The sequence below is a fragment of the Sapajus apella genome, unplaced genomic scaffold, assembly GCF_009761245.1.
Source record: "Sapajus apella isolate SASKATOON/1434 unplaced genomic scaffold, GSC_monkey_1.0 scaffold37, whole genome shotgun sequence".
Taxonomy (NCBI): Eukaryota; Metazoa; Chordata; class Mammalia; order Primates; family Cebidae; genus Sapajus; species Sapajus apella.
This window is the reverse complement of record NW_022436977.1, coordinates 13021576-13040132: the sequence shown is the minus strand read 5'-3', so window position 1 is coordinate 13040132 and position 18557 is coordinate 13021576. Positions and strand designations below refer to the sequence as shown.

Here is an 18557-nt window from a genome sequence, read left to right as displayed (position 1 = left end):
AACTTTTAAACTATCAAAAACAAAATGAACTCTCTTCAGGAGATCTGAATAGTATCTTTGGTGGCCTCAAGTCTGCCATCTGTGGCTGTTTTCCTAATGCTAAGGCAGCCTTCGGTTTTTCTTCAGTGTAGCCACTGAATCACCCTGCACTGAGGTTGGGAGTTCTGAACATTCACTGAACGTCACAGTCCAGAGAGAGGCCTTTGTCATATCCAGATGACTAAGGAGCAACTGGATGAGCCTCAGTGGTGGCAAATTAAAGACTTTCAGAGTTTAAAACTCAAGCAGGACACAGTGGCAAAGCTATTAATGCCAGTTTTCCTGTTGCATTTGCTTCCCCTACGTAACTTTGGATGTTGGTCCATTTTTGAAATTTTAGTCAAATGGAAACAATACTTAAGCAGAGCTTCCATTTTTAATCTCACTTGCATCATGAGTGAGAGAAATTAATCAACACCTGTACTCTCTTTAAGACTCCCCCACATCTCGTGAAGGGGAACCTTGGACCTGAAATACAGCTAGAAGGAGGAGTAATGTGATAGCTGTTGGCTTACATGTGAGCAAGCCTCAACGCTGCCACCTCCACCCTGTCCACCCTGTCCAGTCACAGTGGAAGCCTGAGCTGGCCAGAGACTGCTACTGCTAAACCAATGGCTCAAACCCCAACTCAGATGTTCCTAAGGAGAGTACTGAGGAACATAGGAAGGTTTAACTAGTTTGGTGTATCTGAAAAGCCAGCTTCAAACCTCTTCCTTCCCTAAAACCTCATGCTTATATAGAAAGAGTATGAGACTAAAGGAGAGGTGAGCAGAAAGAAAGATGTGGAGTAGCTATCTTCAAAACACAGCTATTAAATACACTCATTCAAGCCTCATCAATTTCAATTTTTTTGTTGTCTAAAATCACTTCAAATAAAAAAGTAAAATAAATATAAAATAAATAGAGCCTAGGTCATACCCATATACTGCCTGTGATTAGAGACCCAAATCACCCCCTTAATGCTCCTTCTAATGGTGATGTCCACAGAGCTCTAATATCCAGGCTTCTATTTCTCACTTATTTGAAATATACCCTATAGGACAGACTCCAAACCTTGCCATAATGAGAGATAAAAATTGTTCAATGGTCACAGGTGATAATTAAAATTACTCTGGTGACCCTGTTAATTATTGCTAGATATAAGATTATTTGTCAAAAACTTTTGGTGCATCATAGCTGTCAATAAAATTTTAACTGAATTAATGTTATACTTTGTCACCTCTTGACCATGGAAAATTCTCTCAAGGTTGTTTCATTCTTGGAATAATCTTCAACCTGTTTGTCATATATTCTACCTATTCAAAGTTCTCGGTAGTCATCTAAACAGTGGGCCCCATGGAAATTAGGTGCTAATTCCTGGAACCTGCAAATGTTAACTTATTCAGAAAAAGGGCCTTTGCAGACATGATTAGGTTAAGGATCTTCAGATGAGAGGATTATCCTGGATTACATGGTAGAACCTAAACGCTATCCGAATTATTCTTATAAGAGGCAGATAGGAGAAGAGAAGTCAGGTACGCAGAGGAGAAAATGCTGTAAAGACAGAGACAGAGACTGGACTGATGTGGCCACAAGCACAGGAATGCTGGCAGCAACCAGAAGATGCAAGAGGCAAGAAATGGGTTCTTTCCTGGAGCTTCCGGAGGGATACCAGCCTGCTGACAACTTGATTTTGCCCCAATGATAATGATTTTGGACTTCTGGTCTCCAGAACTCTGAGAGAATAAATTTTAGTTGGTGTAAGGTACCAAGTGTATGATAATTTATTATAGCAGCCAAAGGAAACTAAAATACCTTTTTTTTCAAATTATATAAACAAAGAGAAAAATACCTTTTTTAAAAATTATATAAACAAAGAGAAAAAAGAGGTAAATGTTTTTTCCCTATTGTTTTGTTAATAAATATATGTGATTATTTAGTATTTTAAAATGCATTTCAGGCTGGGCATGTGCACAGTGGCTCACACCTGTAATCTCAGCACTTTGGGAGGCCATGGTGGGAGGACTGTTTGAGGCCAGGAGTTTGAGGCTGCAGTTGAGCTATGACTGCACCACTGCACCCCAGCCAGGGTGACAGAGCAAGATCCTGTTTCTAAAAAAAAAACAAAATTTTTTTAATAAATATGCATTTCAATTGCTGGTTGTCTCCATACAGTTTCTATGTTCATTGTAGCCCCTGTGGTACTCTAAATAGAAGTGGAATTTGTTTAATGCTAATAGAAGGAATAAACAAAGTTGAAAATAATGCCTCACCTTGCGATACCTATTTCTGGCCAAGAAGCCTCGCAAATAAGACTGAAGAACGATAGTGGCAGCTCGTCTAATCTTATACCTCCTGCGGACCACATACATACGCCAGTACTTTTGAATGATAGTTGCTGCCTTGGTTCTGCGCAGAAACTTAGCATAGCTGGCCAAAGAAAATAACAGTGTGTTGTCACTCAGAAAAAAAACACAGGAATACATGTTATAGAGATGTAAACAGTGTCACTGTTTTAGGCATTAAAAGTAGTACCTCCATTGTATTATTCTAATAATGTGCATGCTAAGTCAACATTTACATTTACTTACATTTGTATAGCAATTTATAGTTTCCCAAAGTTTTTTTTCATTTATTATCTCATTTGAGCCCTCCCTTACCCTGAAAAGCAGGATGGCCCACATTGCCAGATTTTACAAGAAAGTGAAATTCAAAAAAGTTCATTCTTTCTGCAATAGGATCCATTACTATGTCGTCTTTATATAACAGATGGACATACACTGTAACCTCACACTTAGTTATCACCAGCTTTCTTGGATCTAGCCAATACTAATGTACCATATTTTTCCTGAATCTATTAGCGTATAAGTTTGTTAATTCACTTCTACTTATACTTCTCAATTAAAACCAACCTAATATGTAATCACACTAAAGTGTAATTCTCTTCAAGACCATCTCAGTTAATTGCTCCCCAAAATTCTTCATGCAGTCATTATTAACCAGCTCATATTCATGACTATCTTAATTTATATATGATTTCCTCAAGCTCAATATAAAAGAATCAAAAATAAAAATTTTGAGGACATTAAGTAGGCAGCAGTTTGTAAATGTTTTGAAGATAAATCTGAATCATTCATAAGGCTGAGTGAATTTTATTCTATTTAGCTGTCCTATGAGTTAATCTGTTGTTCCTTGGAACTAAGAAAAGGTGAGGTGTTATCTTTTCAGGTATGGTGACCACTCAAAACTGTCCTTGGTTGAACAGTGAATTAGATGGGCAACCTAATAGGTCATCATGAGACCTACCATCGAGCCTGGTAGCCCCTCACATATCTCTGCACGGTGATGGCCGCCTTCCGCATGCGTAGGTACTTCTTCCTCAGCAGCCACCCACGGATGGTCTTCTGGATCCGGATGCAGGCAGCCCTCAGTTTGTCTGCTCTCAATTTTTCTAGATAGGCAACTTGACCGGCACGGAAAAAGATCTTTGTCTTACCAAACTGGTATTTGTCCTTGTCCTATTTTTGAAAGAAATTGTATATTCAGAAATAATAACCATATAAATGAAATTTAAAAGAAAAAATGTCCAAAAGCAGAATCAGTAAAGGAATTAATCTATCAGCTAAAACTTGGGCTACGTCACAATTAACTAATGGAACCAGATTTTTAATCCTTTGCAAGTTGAGCAAACAGAAGGGATTTCAAGAAAAACTGCAGTTTAAGAGTTATTTTCCAGAATTATTCTACCTGGAATTATTATCTGAGGCCCAAAACTTGGTTGTGGGTTATAGGCAGCTATTATTTGCTTGTTTGTGTTTTAAACATCTCAAGGAAATGGAGATGCTGACTCTCTCTGACTGACCCAGGCTGTAAGGATTACATCGAGCTGTATATTCCATGAGAAAGCTGAAGGGACAAAAACACCAGTGTGAAGAATAAGGCAGGAAGAAATGCATATGAAATAAAATTAAAAAACCAAAAACCAAAATCCTTGAGTATTCATATTGAGTACATTTCTAAACATTTATCCCTTGGCTTTATCAATAATATCTGAAAACAAAGTAACAAAACTCCATAAATATGTTTAAAATCCTACAAATTTCAAACTCCTTTTACAGAAATATAATTATTTATATTACATTGTGATTCACCTTATCTAGAAGTATGCAAATCATTAAGCATTCCTGCACCAAAGAATGGAATAATTTATGTATAAGAATCATTACTGTGATCTGAAATTCTTTTTTTTTTTTTTTTTTTTTAGATAGAGTCTCGCTCTGCTTCCCAGGCTGGAGTACAGTAGTATGATCTTGGCTCACTGCAGCCTCCGCCTTCTGGGTTCAAGCGATTCTCCTGCTTCAGCCTCCTGAGTAGCTGGGATTACAGGCACGGACCACCACGTCCAGCTAATTTTTGTATTTTTAGTGGAGACGATGTTTCACCATATCGGCCAGCATGGCCAGCACTGGCCAGCACTGGCCAGCATGGCCCAAACTCTAGGCCTCAAACAGTCTGCCCAAGCCTCCCAAAGTGCTAGGATTATGGGCATAAGCCACCACGCCCAGCCATGTGATCTGAAATGCTAAGTGAAAACAGAAAAAATCATTTTTCCCTATAAGTAGATATCTCATCATATCTCATATGTGATACCCCAAAATCAAAAATATCCACATATATCTAAAAAATCTAAAATTATTTCAATTTTAATCAATAAAATTTACACAGGAACCCTAGCTAGAAAAGTGGTCCTTACCCCTGAGCCACTTCACATCTCACACCAACCCTGCTTCCATCTTTCAGCCTCTGCCTAAATTCCCTGCAAAGCCCTGATTAGGCTTGAAGTGGCCTGGGTGAGGGGACCAGGCATAGGCCTGTTCCTATTTCTGCTCTACATTCCCCCCTGAAGCCAGGTTAGAAGGGAATTGGGCCAAACTCGAAAAGCCCCAGTTTTTAAAAAATATTACTGAGGAAGTAGCCTTAACTCCTTCAAGGAAAAAATATTATTAACAAAAAAGGGGCATTACAAGCAGTCCACAGCTAGTAATTATGATCAATTAGCTCAAAGTGAGGTAATCCATCTAGGCTAGCATTAACAAGTGAAAATATTTTTTTTTAATTTTTCATTAATCTTTAATTCTCTAAGACCAAGATCAGTAGTTCTCAAAATGTAGTCCTCAGACAGCATTGGCATCACCCCGGAAATGCAAATTCTTGGGCTCACCTCAGACCTACTGAATCAGAAATTCTAATGACGAGGCCTAGCAATCTGTATTTTAATAAGCATTCCAGGTCACAGTAAAGTTTGAGAACTCTTTAGCCTGGACTGCAAAACTCTCTGTAACACCAACCTACATTTCCCAACCATTTTGCTACTGTCCCATACACAAATCTCACACTGCAAAAAACTGTTTTATGAGCAAATCCTACACTTACCCTGCTTCTTGCTCCCTCTTATATTATTTTCCTTCCATTTTTACACAGTCTTACCCATTCTAATGGCCTGACTCAAAACATACCTCTTTCATAAAATCCCTCCTTCCCATAGCCGGACGTTGCTTTGCCTTCCCTGATTTTTCGTTCCACTCATTCAGCATTTGATACAGACACTATGGTTATATATTATACTTGTCTTTAAAATGCATTATTTTCCAAGCAAGACTATATCACTTGAGAACAAGACTTATTTTTCCTTAATCACACAGCATTTAGCCTAGTGACTTCCAGAAGTACTAGGTACATTTTTATTAATAATACTCAAACTCTCTAAGAAGGATGTGTCTCAAGTGTGGATCCAGGCCCTAAAAAGTCTGCATCCTGATGGTGGACCATCATCCTCACTAGTTTCAGCATCTCAAACACAGTACCGTGCCCCTCGCCCAACCCACCCCAAAATGATGTGGATTAGTAAAATTTTATACAGAAGTTTCCAGGGCTTTCCAAGGTCAGAACCCCAAGGCCTTCTGCTCAGATGACAGTAAGTGAAATCTTTCTCACCAGTATCAGTTTCTCTAACACATTCTTGCATGTTTGCTTTCTGTCACTCAGCACATCTTTCTGCTTCATTAGGACACGGTAGCGGCTGAAAAATTCTTGGTAAGTCCATCTATAAAAAGAAAACCATCTGAGTTTACTTAAAGAACTAGGAACTTCTCCCATTAGAACCCCTCACATCTGAAAAATGCCAGGCTCACCGTGAGGGGAAACCAGCCGCACTGATTCGGATAGTTTCCAGAACACCGCATGCTCTCAGCTGCTGCACTGCCCTCTTCTCATCAAACCTACACATAAAAAATCAAAGCTATTAATTCACAAAGAACCTTGCTTGGCCACAAATTACTCTCCTCAGTCAGGGTGTAAGTTCTTTTGTAAGAGTAAAATGGATAAATCAGAAAAGAAAGTATTCAGAAGGTGGAGCAGTGATCAAAATGGAAAACTATGAGAGAATGGGGAGGAGGCGACAAGCAGTAAAAATAAAGCGCTGTAAACATTACCTGCAGCTCATACCACAAACTCATAAGAAAGTCTGCCGGGCACAGTGGCTCATGCCTGTAATACCAGCATTTTGGGAGGCCCAGGAGGGTGGATCACCTGAGGTCATGAGTTTGAGACCAGCCTGGCCAACATGGTGAAACCTCATCCCTACTAAAAATACAAAAATTAGTCAGGCATGGTGGCACACACCTGTAATCCCAGCTACTAGGGAGGCTGAGGCAGGAGAATCACTTGAACCCAGGAGGTGGCGGTTTCAGTGAACCAAGATCATGCCACTGCACTTCAGCCTGTGCAATGGAGTGAGACTTTGTCTCAAAAACAACAAAAAGAAAGTCCACTGAGCATATTTAAAACAACACAACACTCCTTTGCACTTTGCCCATACTCATTTCATGGCATGGCCTGATCAGAAGCTCTCAGAATTCATTAGCTCAGTATACAGAGATCCCCTGGAATAAAGACTGGCCAATCCTTGAGATTTCTCCAACAGGAAGCACAAATAAAATATTCTCATTTAGTTATATTTTTTAAAAAATTACTACTGTTGTAAACATTGATAGTGTCCACATCAATGAACAAGATTTTTGTTCTGTATTACATTTTTTATTTATTTCACTCTAGGCAAATGGCATCTTCAAGTTAAACTCGCACTGAAGAGGAAGTAGAAAGTTTTCCCTTCAGCCAAATGATCGCTCCTGTGACTCTTATAGTTAAGCTCTGAGCAATCCATCCAGGCCTCCCCTGTCCTATCTTCTCAGATGTTCTGATGGTGGTGGAAGATGGGGTTGGTGATAAAAGGTAATTCTAAGGCAGAATCTTCGGAGAGTAGAACTGGCAAGAGGGTAGGGAAAAGGGCACTCATACATCATGGAGGGTGGGTGGTGGGAGCTATTACAACCTTTGTAAGTGTGCCTGGTCTTTGACTTATAAATTCCACATCTAGAATCACATCACCCCAATGAGATAATCAGACAAATACACAAAAATATTTGGCACAGGACGTTTATTATAGAATTGTTGCAACAAGCTAAATGGCCATCAGTAGGAACTAATTTAAATAAATGATACTATGTCTATACAATTGGATACTCTGCAGCCATTATAATGAGTATGTGAATTTTTATTTACCAACAGGGAAAGCGTTCACAATCTTAAATTAAAAGTAAAGATTAAACAGCAATCATCGCACAAGCCCCCTCCTTCTCTCTCTCTCTCTCTCTCTCTCTCTCTCTCTCTCTCTCTCTCTCACACACACACACACACACATAAACACACACACAAGGCATGGAAGGAAGGGATGATGGTTAATCAAGAACAACGTATACCCGTCAATACCAGGTATCTCTCTGGGTATGATGGATGCTTTTTCATTTATTTTTATCCTATTCTGTATTTCCTGAAAACTGTCCTTATAATGTACATGTATTACTTTTAAAATCAGAAAAATATTTCTTTTTGTAAAAAAATCTCCAGAAAGACTGATTCTCCCGTCATGCATGGTATCTGAAGCAGGAGAAGGTGCTGGTCAAAACAGACACCCTCTGATGGTTTCAACAGTGGAGAAGCAGCAGGTAAGCATTTGCCAAACAGCCTTGTCCCAGCCAGTGCTGATTCCACCACACGCCCAAATCAACAAAAATCCCAGAGAGATCAAATGAAGCAAATTCAAACAGAAAACAGAACCAGAATGGTTGGCTGACCTCAACTTTTCAAATCTTCAGAAGGCTAACTGCTAATTTATTCTCACATTCTCAAAAGGGAGAAAAACTGAAAAAAAAAAAAAAAATACTGACTAGTGGCTTCCCTCTACAAGACATGAAGACTTACCCCAATATTTTTTCCTTATAAAAATGTAAGAAAAATATTGGTTTCTTTGGTTGGTTTGGCACTTCTTATGACATATGCACTTTTTCATTCGGTAGTATAGAAATACTTACGTGAATGGGAACTTGAAGTCATTAGGCTTGATACAGCGCACATAGTGAGGGGTAGTGGCATTGAGTGTCTCCATAAGCAAGTGCAGGGAGTTTCTGAACTGCATGAAAAAGGAGAGAAAGGGGTTTCAAGGTTTTGTCCAAAGTCAAACATGATGTAAAACAATGGAAAATTATCTTCCTATAACACTAATGGAGATAATTTTGCCACTTATAAACTTGACCCATCTTTAGATGGGGAGCAGCCACAAAACAAGAATGCTAGGGCTTTTGGTTAAAATATGCCTAAATTCTACCATTTTCATGCTTACTCTACTAAATATAAATTCCTATACTCCCACTCCTTTTCCTCAAAGGAAGCTACAGAAACCTGTTATGAGCTCAGTCATATGTAACTAACAATATAACCTTGCTTCCAGGCCATTTAATCATATAAAGTGGGAATTTTGCTCGATACTGGAAAACATAGTAGATGACTTAGAAGAGTATAGGTAATGAGTGGGAGAATGAGAAAGGATAGGCAGAGAGAGGTTTAAATTAGGGACCTAATATCAAGACTGGAGGCTGTGGACCTGGGTCAGGCCCTGTTCCTGTCTACACCAGGCACAGGGTCCCATGCACAGGAAAACAAGCTGAGGAGTTCTCAGCCTCCATTCCAAGCCCTAAACCCCTGTTCAGGCACTAAGCATGTATGTAATATTTTCTACTCACAGAGAACATAAGACATCAAAGAAAGGCAAGGGCACTGTTCTGAAGGAGCTGACTGAGGCACCGTACAAATACAGAGACAAAACAAACAGAAAACTAAGCAAGGATGAGGTGGTCTAAGAGAGATGCTATGTGCTAGAAGCATTAAGCAGTGGATAAATTATTCTGGGAAAGGCTTATGCAGAGTCACAGGTCTAAAACTGGGTAGAGGAGAGTTTGAGTGGATGGTGGTGTATGATCTCACAGTGAAAGCTCTAGGCTCCCTTCAACTGACGATCTTACCTGGGGGGCTGAAGAGGGAAGATCTAAGGTTTCAGATAAGCCAGAAAGGAAGGAGCATGGTGGCAGCAGCTCCCTAAACTCACCTGATGCCCCACTGTTTTCTTGTGCTCTTTGGCCATCTGGCCTGGTCTGCCTTTGGTGGGCTTTGCAGGAGCACGTGTGAGGAGCGTGCGCCCTGAAGAGGTGGCTGAGGTTGGACTGATGGCCTTCTCATCATCTTGAAATAGTTCTGGTAGCATCTTAAACTGGGTCAGAAACAGTATAAGGAAATTACATTCTAAATCAAACTTGAACGTAAACCTTCACAGAAGAAATATTAAAGAAAGTTGCAATAGCGACTCCCTTCCTTAAGTAACCACTGTCAGAGTCACACTCCAGAAAGAGTCAGTATCTGTGCTAAGAGCCCAGAATATGAGAGGAAGGTGAGGTACGTGCTATTAAAAAAAAAAAAAAATTGAAAAATGCAATAATTCTACAACCATGTTTGGGAGAAAGGAAAGTCAAAACGACTGTACCCAGACTTGAAAACCTAATCCACAGGAAATGACAAATTTAAACATATTAATGGGTTTTAACTATAATTATTTTATGAGAAAAATAGTAACTGAAGTCTTATTACTTCAGTTCCACAAACTGTTTTAGCATCACACAGAGAAAAACACTAGTCCAAGTTTGCAAGTTATTTATGAAGTGTTTACTCACCTGCTTTATTTATCTACCTACTAACTCAAGTGCTGAGCACAAACTCAAAAACAATCACTAAAAATCTCAGTGAAAATGTCATGAACAAGTTCTACAACATTATTTTTTAAATTATGAACAATAATTTTTAGAAGATAATTTGGATTATAGAAAAAAAGTTTAAAAAGAGACTTCAAACGAATCCAAAGGAAGATCTTGATGTATGTACATAGCTTTACAACAGTGCCACATCCCATTTAAATGAAACCAGTAATTAGTCAAGCTGTATTTGCAACTACAATTATTTATCTAATAACCTTAATACAATCTATTTACTCTTCATAACAATTCCATAAATTAGATGCTATTATGATTCTACTTTACAGATGAGAGATTGGAGGCATAAACTCAGTAGATGAACTGTGCTTTCCTTTATTAATAAGCTATACAGAAAGTAGAGGGTTAAAACTCATTTTAATGGTATTTGGTAGAACTGACATTTAGTGGTATTTTGTCAAGTTGAAATTTATTTATATGCTTCCTGATATTAGATGTGGCAACAGATTTCATTATGGTGGAAAAATATCAAATAAGACACCTTCTGATAAGTTTATAATTCCTTTTCAAGTTGCAAGTTTGGCTAAAGGCTGCAGGGAAAAAAAAGACAAAACACATACATACACAAACATACTCCACACTGTATTACCACAAAAACAGTTCTACTCAAAACACATAACACAAATATTAATCTTCTAAAATTAGTACTTCCAAGAGAACACATTTACACTGTATAATACTGGCTTCTATCAGGTGCAGTGATATCATGAAGTTCATACTCCTAGATTGTGTTTCAGCAAAGACCAGAAGCAAAGGAAGCCTCCAAGCTATGTTAGATAAATCACACACTGTCCCCATTTCGACTGCAATAATGTTACACAGACTGGCAGTCACTACAAAAGATTTGTCAGAATGCAAACCCACCTTGTGATGACTAAGGACTTAATAGCCAATTAGAAAACTAAGTAGAATAAAGACAACTGATTAAGGGTACCTCAAGAATCAGAACCTGGCCAGGTGCAGTGGCTCACACCTGTAATCCCAGTACTTTGGGAGGCTGAGGTACAGGGATCCCTTGAGACCGGAAGTTCAAGACCAGCCTGGACAACATGGTAAAATCCCATTTTGAGAAAATTTAGCCAGGCATGGTGATGGGTGCCTGTAGTCCTAGCTACTTGAAAAGGTGAGGTGGAAGGATCACCAGAGTCAGGGAGGTCATGGCTGCAGTGAGCCCTGTGATCATCACATCACTGCACTCCAGCCTGGGTGACAGTGAGACCCTATCTCAAAACAAAAACAAGAATCAGATGAAAACCTGTGAATGTTCTGTTTCAGCTAAACTACTTTAACAAAGCAATAAAACTAGAATTTCATGGTTTTTATCATTATTTATAAATCAAACCAATAAAGATCTTTAAATAATACTTAGAGATTGGCACTATGGAATTTTTCTCTTACATATCAATCCTGTAAACTATAAACAATTAATGTCCAGTGCCTGTTAGACACTTTAACACATATATTTTTTGAAACAGAGTCTCGCTGTCTCCCAGGCACAATTGTGGCTCACTGCAGCCTCAACCTCGCAGGCTCAAGTGATCCTCCCACTCAGCTTCCCAAGTAACTGAAACTACAGCCATGTGCCACCATGCCCAGCTAATTTTTGTATTTTTTTGTAAAGGTGGGGTTTTGTCATATTGCTGAGGCTGGTCTTAAACTCCTGGGCTCAAGCAATTTCCTGCCTCAGCCTCCCAAAGTGTGATTACAGGATGAGCTACTGCACCTGGTCTCAATTTACTATTTTCTGAAGGCAAAAACTGGGTTTGGTCTTCATGATCTTTATATTAAAAAAATTACTGATAGGAAATGTTTTTATTCTAAAAACAACAGCCCTGTCTCTTCTAAAAATACAAAATTAGCTAGGCATTGTGGCACATGCCTGTGATCCCAGCTACTCAGGAGGCTGAGGCAAGAGAATTGCTTGAACCTAGGAGGTAGAGGTTGGGGTGAGCTGAGATTGCGCCACTGCACTCCCGCCTGGGCAAGAGAGTACAACTCTGTCTCAAAAAAAAAAAAATTCATATACTATTCCACTGAAGTTATAAGGATTCTTGAGAATAAACTAGAAAAACAAAGGCTGCCAGTTAGTAATCTAGAAGAATTCATATGAAAATTTTTAATTTTTAGTTGAATGCCTGAATATCCATTTAGTTGACCCAACTAACCGGCTTCCCACTCTGCTCTCTGCGAGATGAACATAAGACATGCTCCCCTCGCCATTCTTCCCAGAAGAAGGTCAAGGGACGGAGGCAGGGATCAACCTAATCATCAGTACAGTGTAGCCATCACAACTCTTACCATCTGGAATATTATTTTCCCTCTGGAAAGCAGTGTCTCTAATATCTATGCCTAAGAAAAATAATTTCAAAGTGCTTTGGGGCCACACCTGGAACTGCACTCAGTATGATCCAGAGATCAGTCTCCATCTAGATGGAGTGTGTAAGGTCATGTTTCTAGTACCTCCCTTCAAACTGACATGGCAGAAAGGCTGTTTTCTCTCATGGCCTCTCACCAAGGCACAAGAGAGTTTAGAACCACTGTGAAGGCAGTAATTTCACATCAAACTGAAAGAAACATTGTATAGGGGTTAAAAGCACAGACTCAGCAAGACAGCCTGGATTTTAATTTGGCTTGAAAACTCACTAGCCATGAAGTCTCTGTGTCTCAGGTGCCTTATCCATAAAATAAGAGTCATTAGATGAACTAGCATTTTTAATACATTTAGAACAGGAACTGACATGCAGCTAAATTACTTTGACTAACATACTAAGTACTATATATTTGATAAATTAAAAACTGAAACTAATTTTTGTTAAAAAATCATTTTTTATTTTTAAAAAGCTAATGCTTTGAATACATCATGCATTAGAGTAAGCCTATCCATAGTTACCTTGCTTGATTTAAGAACTTTAATTTGTTCTTCAAAAACGGTGTCTTTATTCTTTTCGAGAAATCCTTCACACTGGTATTCCACCTGAAAACACATGGAAAAATCTCCTTAACTGATAAAACTTTTGAATAGATATGATATGATCAGCTCTCGGCAAACTGGTACTATCAATCTTTTCTAAGAAACCAGGGCCATTCCTGGTAAGAAGTATGTTAACTCTAGAGTAAAACTCCTCAAATATTGTTTTTCCTAGGGAACAGTGGTAGTGCTGAGTAATTGCGATCTAAAAGATTCTCTCAGTTAGTGGGTAAGGAGATTCACAAGCAGATCTTCTTCTCTCATGCTGGCCAAAGAGAGATCTTCCAAGGATGACTCCTTGTATCTCCTTCCAACCTAGGTCATCATCAAGCAGGGGCATTTTTCTCTTAGAAGAGAAATCACAGCAGGAGAGAGAATCAGAAGGAACAAATGAGTGTCTGATGGGGACAGAGGTGAAGAGCTGGTGATGGATGAAGGTGAAGGCTGGGGAAATATTGTTTGATTTGGTAAAGTAAGACTACTTGAGAATGGACTATTTCTTTTCCCAAACTCCAGCAACTTCAGTTGTCTGCCAGTCAAGGGGCTCAAAGCTTGCATCACACAACCTTTAGGTAGCCCTAGGGTCATCTCAAGGCTTCCAGATGGGATTAAGGCAGACTTAGAAAGTCCTCAATCCCTGAAGAGGACCCTGCAAAGCTTACCCCAAAGCCTATACCACAATCTCCTTGAAATATAAATTATTCTCATTGCTTGTGATTTGCTTAGCATGCTACAGAACTTGTGAAGCAGTAAGACTGTATGCCTTATCAGAAAGGACCCCATGAATCAATCACAGAGGGGTGACACAAGTCCACAATTGCTATTCTGAAACCCTTGAGATCAGCTAAGCTTTAGGACTCAGAAATTTTTCAGGCATTTAGAGATGTAGTAAGTACATACACCATTTTAAAAAATATTTCCCCCAGAATGGAAGGCAGTAATCTATAACAAAACATATTCATATTTCTACAGTAAAATATGTAAATATCCAGCCTAACTGGGATAAAGACAGACTATAAATAATCTCATGTTAATTCAGATCAGAGATCAGGTTCAGCTAAATGGTTTATATAAAAAAAAAACACTTAGTTTGTAGAGTTTCCTGGATCTCAGAATTATAGACTCATACTTATTTCACAAATAACTCAATTTAGATTAAAGGAAAAGAAAACCAACATGTCAACACTAAAGACTGCTGTCTCTTGAGGCCTAAAGAATGCAAACATCAGCAAAAGAAAAAAAAACATACCTCCTACTGATTTTTTTTCCACATTTAAGTATTCCAAAAGAAAAAATGATATAAAGCTTTCTTACTTTGTCAGCAAAATGTTGGATGATGAAAGCTTTGTTTGATAGACGAGGCTTTTCAAAGAGTGTACATTTGTTCAAATGTGTGTTGTACAATTTTTGGGCCCAGGTATCATCTGTGCCTTTAGGCATCTATATCCAGGAGGAAAAGGAAGAAAGAAAACAAGGTAAATCCTGTGATGCTTCTAATGCATCAGCTGCCAAAAGATCTTTTTTTTTTTTTGGCTTTACCTAAGAACTTTTACAATTCAATTTAGGAGCTCATTCCTTCCATATTTCATTGTTAGAGGCCAACAACCAATTACTAATGAAGAGTATGACTGAGACCTTCTTGTGGGCAACCCAGCCTAATCTTGGGGAAGCTCAACCTGCGTATATGAAGAATCATCAAATAAATGTTTTATTTTGTTTTGTTTTGTTTTTAAAAACAACAAAAGCCAGCCAGGCATGGTGGCTCACGCCTGTAATCCCAGCACTTCGGGAGGCAGAGGCGGGTGGATTACCTGAGGTCAGGAGTTGAAGACTTCAAGACCAGCCTGACCAGAATAGTGAAACCCCATCTCTACTAAAAATACAAAAAATTAGCTGGGTGTGGTGGCAGGCGCCTGTAATCCCAGCTACTCAGGAGGCTGATGTAGGAGAATCCCTTGAAATCAGGAGGCAGACAGACGTAGCAGTGAGCTGAGGTCGCACCACTGCATTCCAGCCTGGGCAATAAGAGCAAAACTCTATCTCAACAACAGTAACAGCCTCCCAGGTTTAAGTTGAAATATCAGGGCTATTACGTATGTTTTAAAAATTCTGTTAAACAAAAAGACAAACATCTCATGTTCTCATTTATTTGTGGGATCTAAAAATTAAAACAATTGAACCCATGAAGATAAGAGAATAGAAAGGTGGTTACTAGGGGCTGGGAAGGGTAGCAGGAGGTTGTGGGGAGGGAAGATGGGGGATGGTTAATAGGTACAAAAAAAATTAGAAAGAATGAATGACCCCTAGTATTTGATAATAATCTAACTGTACATTTAAGAATAGCTAGGAATATAATTTGATTGTTTGTAACACAAAAGATAAATGCCTGAGGGGATGGATACCCAATTTTCCATGATGTGATTATTACACATTGCATTCCTGTACCAAAACATCTATGTACCCCCATAAACATATACAGCAACTAGGTACCCACAAAAATTAAAAATTAATCTGCCAAATAAAGGTAACATCTGGACATAGTGAAATATTTCTATAATTCAGAAAGATATAAAATGGAGAGCAGCCTCCTCTTGCCATTTCCTCCAATGTAATTATTTCTTCCTCTCTCTTTCTTTCTTTCTTTTTTTTTTTTTCTTTTTGGAGACAAGGTTTTACTCTTTTCACCCAGGTTGAAGTGCAATGGCACAATCTTGGTTCACTGCAACCTCTGCCACCCAGGGTCAAGTGATTATCCTGGCTGAGCCTCCCGAGTAGTTGCAACAACAGGCACACACCACCATGCCCAGCTAATTTTAATTTTTTGTAGATGGGGTTTTACCATGTTGCCCCAGCTGGTCTTGAACTGCTGAGCTCAAATGATCCATCCACCTCAATCTCTCAAACTGCTGGGATCACAGGTGTGAGCCCACCATGCCCGGACTTCTTAACTCTCTTTGAAGGCATGTATGTGAATGGGATAATTCTACACAATCCTTGAATTTTTTTCAGCTTCTCAACAATAGCATTCTCTGCATTATTTATGGCTTCTAGGTTGTTACTGATTTTTTTGTTATTATTATGACAATTGCCACAGTTTTCTTCTTACGTGTATATCCTTGGACACTTTTGCAAGTATAATCAAAGGTGGAACTCTCAGCAGTTCCATTCCTGGGTCAAGGGTATGTAGTTACAATTATGACAAATGTTGACAAATATCCTATAAAGTACACTGAATGAATTCATGTTCTTCATCAAGAGTATATATGCAATACTCATTTAGTATTATCAAATGAAAGTTATCAAGTTTAAACGTGCCTCCTAGATGAGTAAAGAGCGGTGTACCATTTTTGCTTTGCTCTGCATTTTAAAAAATCTCAAGTGAGGCTGAGAACCTTTTCATCACATGCATCCTAATGTTGTAGGAAGTCTGGATGCTTAGGAGAGTCAACCTGTGGTAAACTGTAACTTGCTGAAGATAAACTAAAGAGAAATTAAGAGAAAGAATAGGTTTGCCTAAGATCACTCAGTGGTGAAGCTAGGGATCTAATGCTTTTTTCCAACTTGCTGCGCCTTCAAATATTAAAGATACAACTCCATCCCTATCAAATATGTCAGTAATAACCAATTAGTTTAAAAATTAAAACTATTCAGAACTATTATTCAAAATATCTTCTGCACAGTTTCTTGCTTTTCTTTAAATAAATTCTATCGCTGAACAAAAAGTACTAAATATAAACAAATGAAGAAGAAAAGTGGCTAAAATTGGTAGTATCTAGTGCCAAATTTTCAAGTAATTTAGAATCAGCTGAAAAGAGGAGGAAAAGTCACCTAGTTTCGCTCGTAATTAGAACCATTGGGGTCTAGTGTCCCTTTGGAATGAAAGTATAACCCCTACTTGTCACCACAAAGGCATTCCATGACATACTAATGAATCTCTGCTTCATCCCACTTATCTTCTGACCTTGATACATCTATTTTAATAAATCAAGTACCCCAGGAAATCATACTTACCTTGCATTCCTCATCCAGCAAATCTAGAATGCCTAGTTTAGATTCTATAAGATTAATACAAGGCTGATTATCATAAAAATCTATGAGTGTCCAGGGAATCTGTTCCTTCATATATTCTTCTTGCTCCAATTTGAAGACATGCTGAAATGAAAAAGAAAAAAAGCAGTCATTACTGAATCATTGTAACAAAGAATGTAGTCAAGAAACAATGTTTATATAAAACACTAAGATGATACCAACATAATTTGAGATAGTCTATAGCTTTCAACAACAACCTCATGGGAGACGCATGATTTACACACAGAGAAAGCAAATAAAAACAACAGGAAAACCTCAGCTACATGGGATTCTTGGTGAACAAGTAAATCTAGGTATATAAATATTTTAAATAGCTGATCGATGTAGTAATCTTTGTGATTTTTTTGACAATGTATATTTTCAAAACTGCACTATGTACTTTTGGCTTCTTAAGTTATCACAGAGTGCTAACAACATGGGACATAGGAATGCCTTAACTGGCATTTAACAACTTTGCAGAGTTGATGCCCTCCAGGTTACTGAACTACGCTGGGCAATGCTTTCAGCATAACAAAGTCCTTCTCCTAAAGGACTGTGGTGCTGAAGTTCATGTGGCTCAGAATTAGTTAAAGGTTGACCTTTTGTGACTGCCCTGATTATCTTTGGTAGTCATGGAGTCTATGACTCACTTTTCTGGGTTTCAAATCCTGAGTAGCTGGGACTATAGGCATGTACCACCATGCCTGGCTAATTTTTTGCATTTTTAGTAGAGATGGAGTTTCACCATGTTAGCCAGCATGGTCTTGACCCCCTGATGCCTGCCTCGGCCTTCCAAAGTGCTGGGATCACTGGTGTGAGTCACCACACCCAGCCTCATTTGCAGTATTTACAGTCTAATGAGCTACCACAAACTTTAACAAAAAACAGTCATCCATATGAATATTTATGTCATGCTAATAAGAAAGCAAATTTCTTCTGTTCTTTGATAATGAGAAGGCAAATGGGGTACCATACGTCAGCAGGACACCCTGACTGAAGGTACCAGTATCTCCAAGACAATGAGCTCTGTTTTATAAAATTCCGTTAATTTATATGACAACAGAAACACTGCTCTAGACATTATATAGAACATATTTCTCATACATATCTCCACGTCTAGTTAGGAAAAGCTCATGGGGTAAAGCTTATGGGGTCTTTAAAATTTTGGATACTCAACTGTCAAAAAATATGGGCATGAAGTTCAATATGGCACGGGATCCTTGGTCAATACACTAATGCCTCCAACCACTAAGCATGCCAATCACGGGGTTTCTCATGCTAACTGCCCC

The 18557-nt window shown here is 38.6% G+C and overlaps 1 protein-coding gene across 9 annotated transcripts in view; it reads right to left on the bottom strand.

Annotated features, from left to right (window-relative positions):
* MYO5A (myosin VA) overlaps positions 1–18557 on the bottom strand; it is a 217738-nt gene that overhangs the window by 63239 nt on the left and 135942 nt on the right. For all 9 annotated transcript variants that reach the window (XM_032297420.1, XM_032297418.1, XM_032297421.1 and 6 more), the window contains 9 exons: positions 17212–17352; positions 14515–14640; positions 13123–13206; positions 9518–9679; positions 8448–8545; positions 6210–6296; positions 6013–6121; positions 3325–3536; positions 2292–2448 (listed from right to left, as the gene is read on the bottom strand). In XM_032297420.1, the coding sequence (XP_032153311.1) occupies positions 2292–2448; positions 3325–3536; positions 6013–6121; positions 6210–6296; positions 8448–8545; positions 9518–9679; positions 13123–13206; positions 14515–14640; positions 17212–17352 (1176 nt within the window). The remainder of the gene's footprint in view (positions 1–2291; positions 2449–3324; positions 3537–6012; positions 6122–6209; positions 6297–8447; positions 8546–9517; positions 9680–13122; positions 13207–14514; positions 14641–17211; positions 17353–18557) is intronic.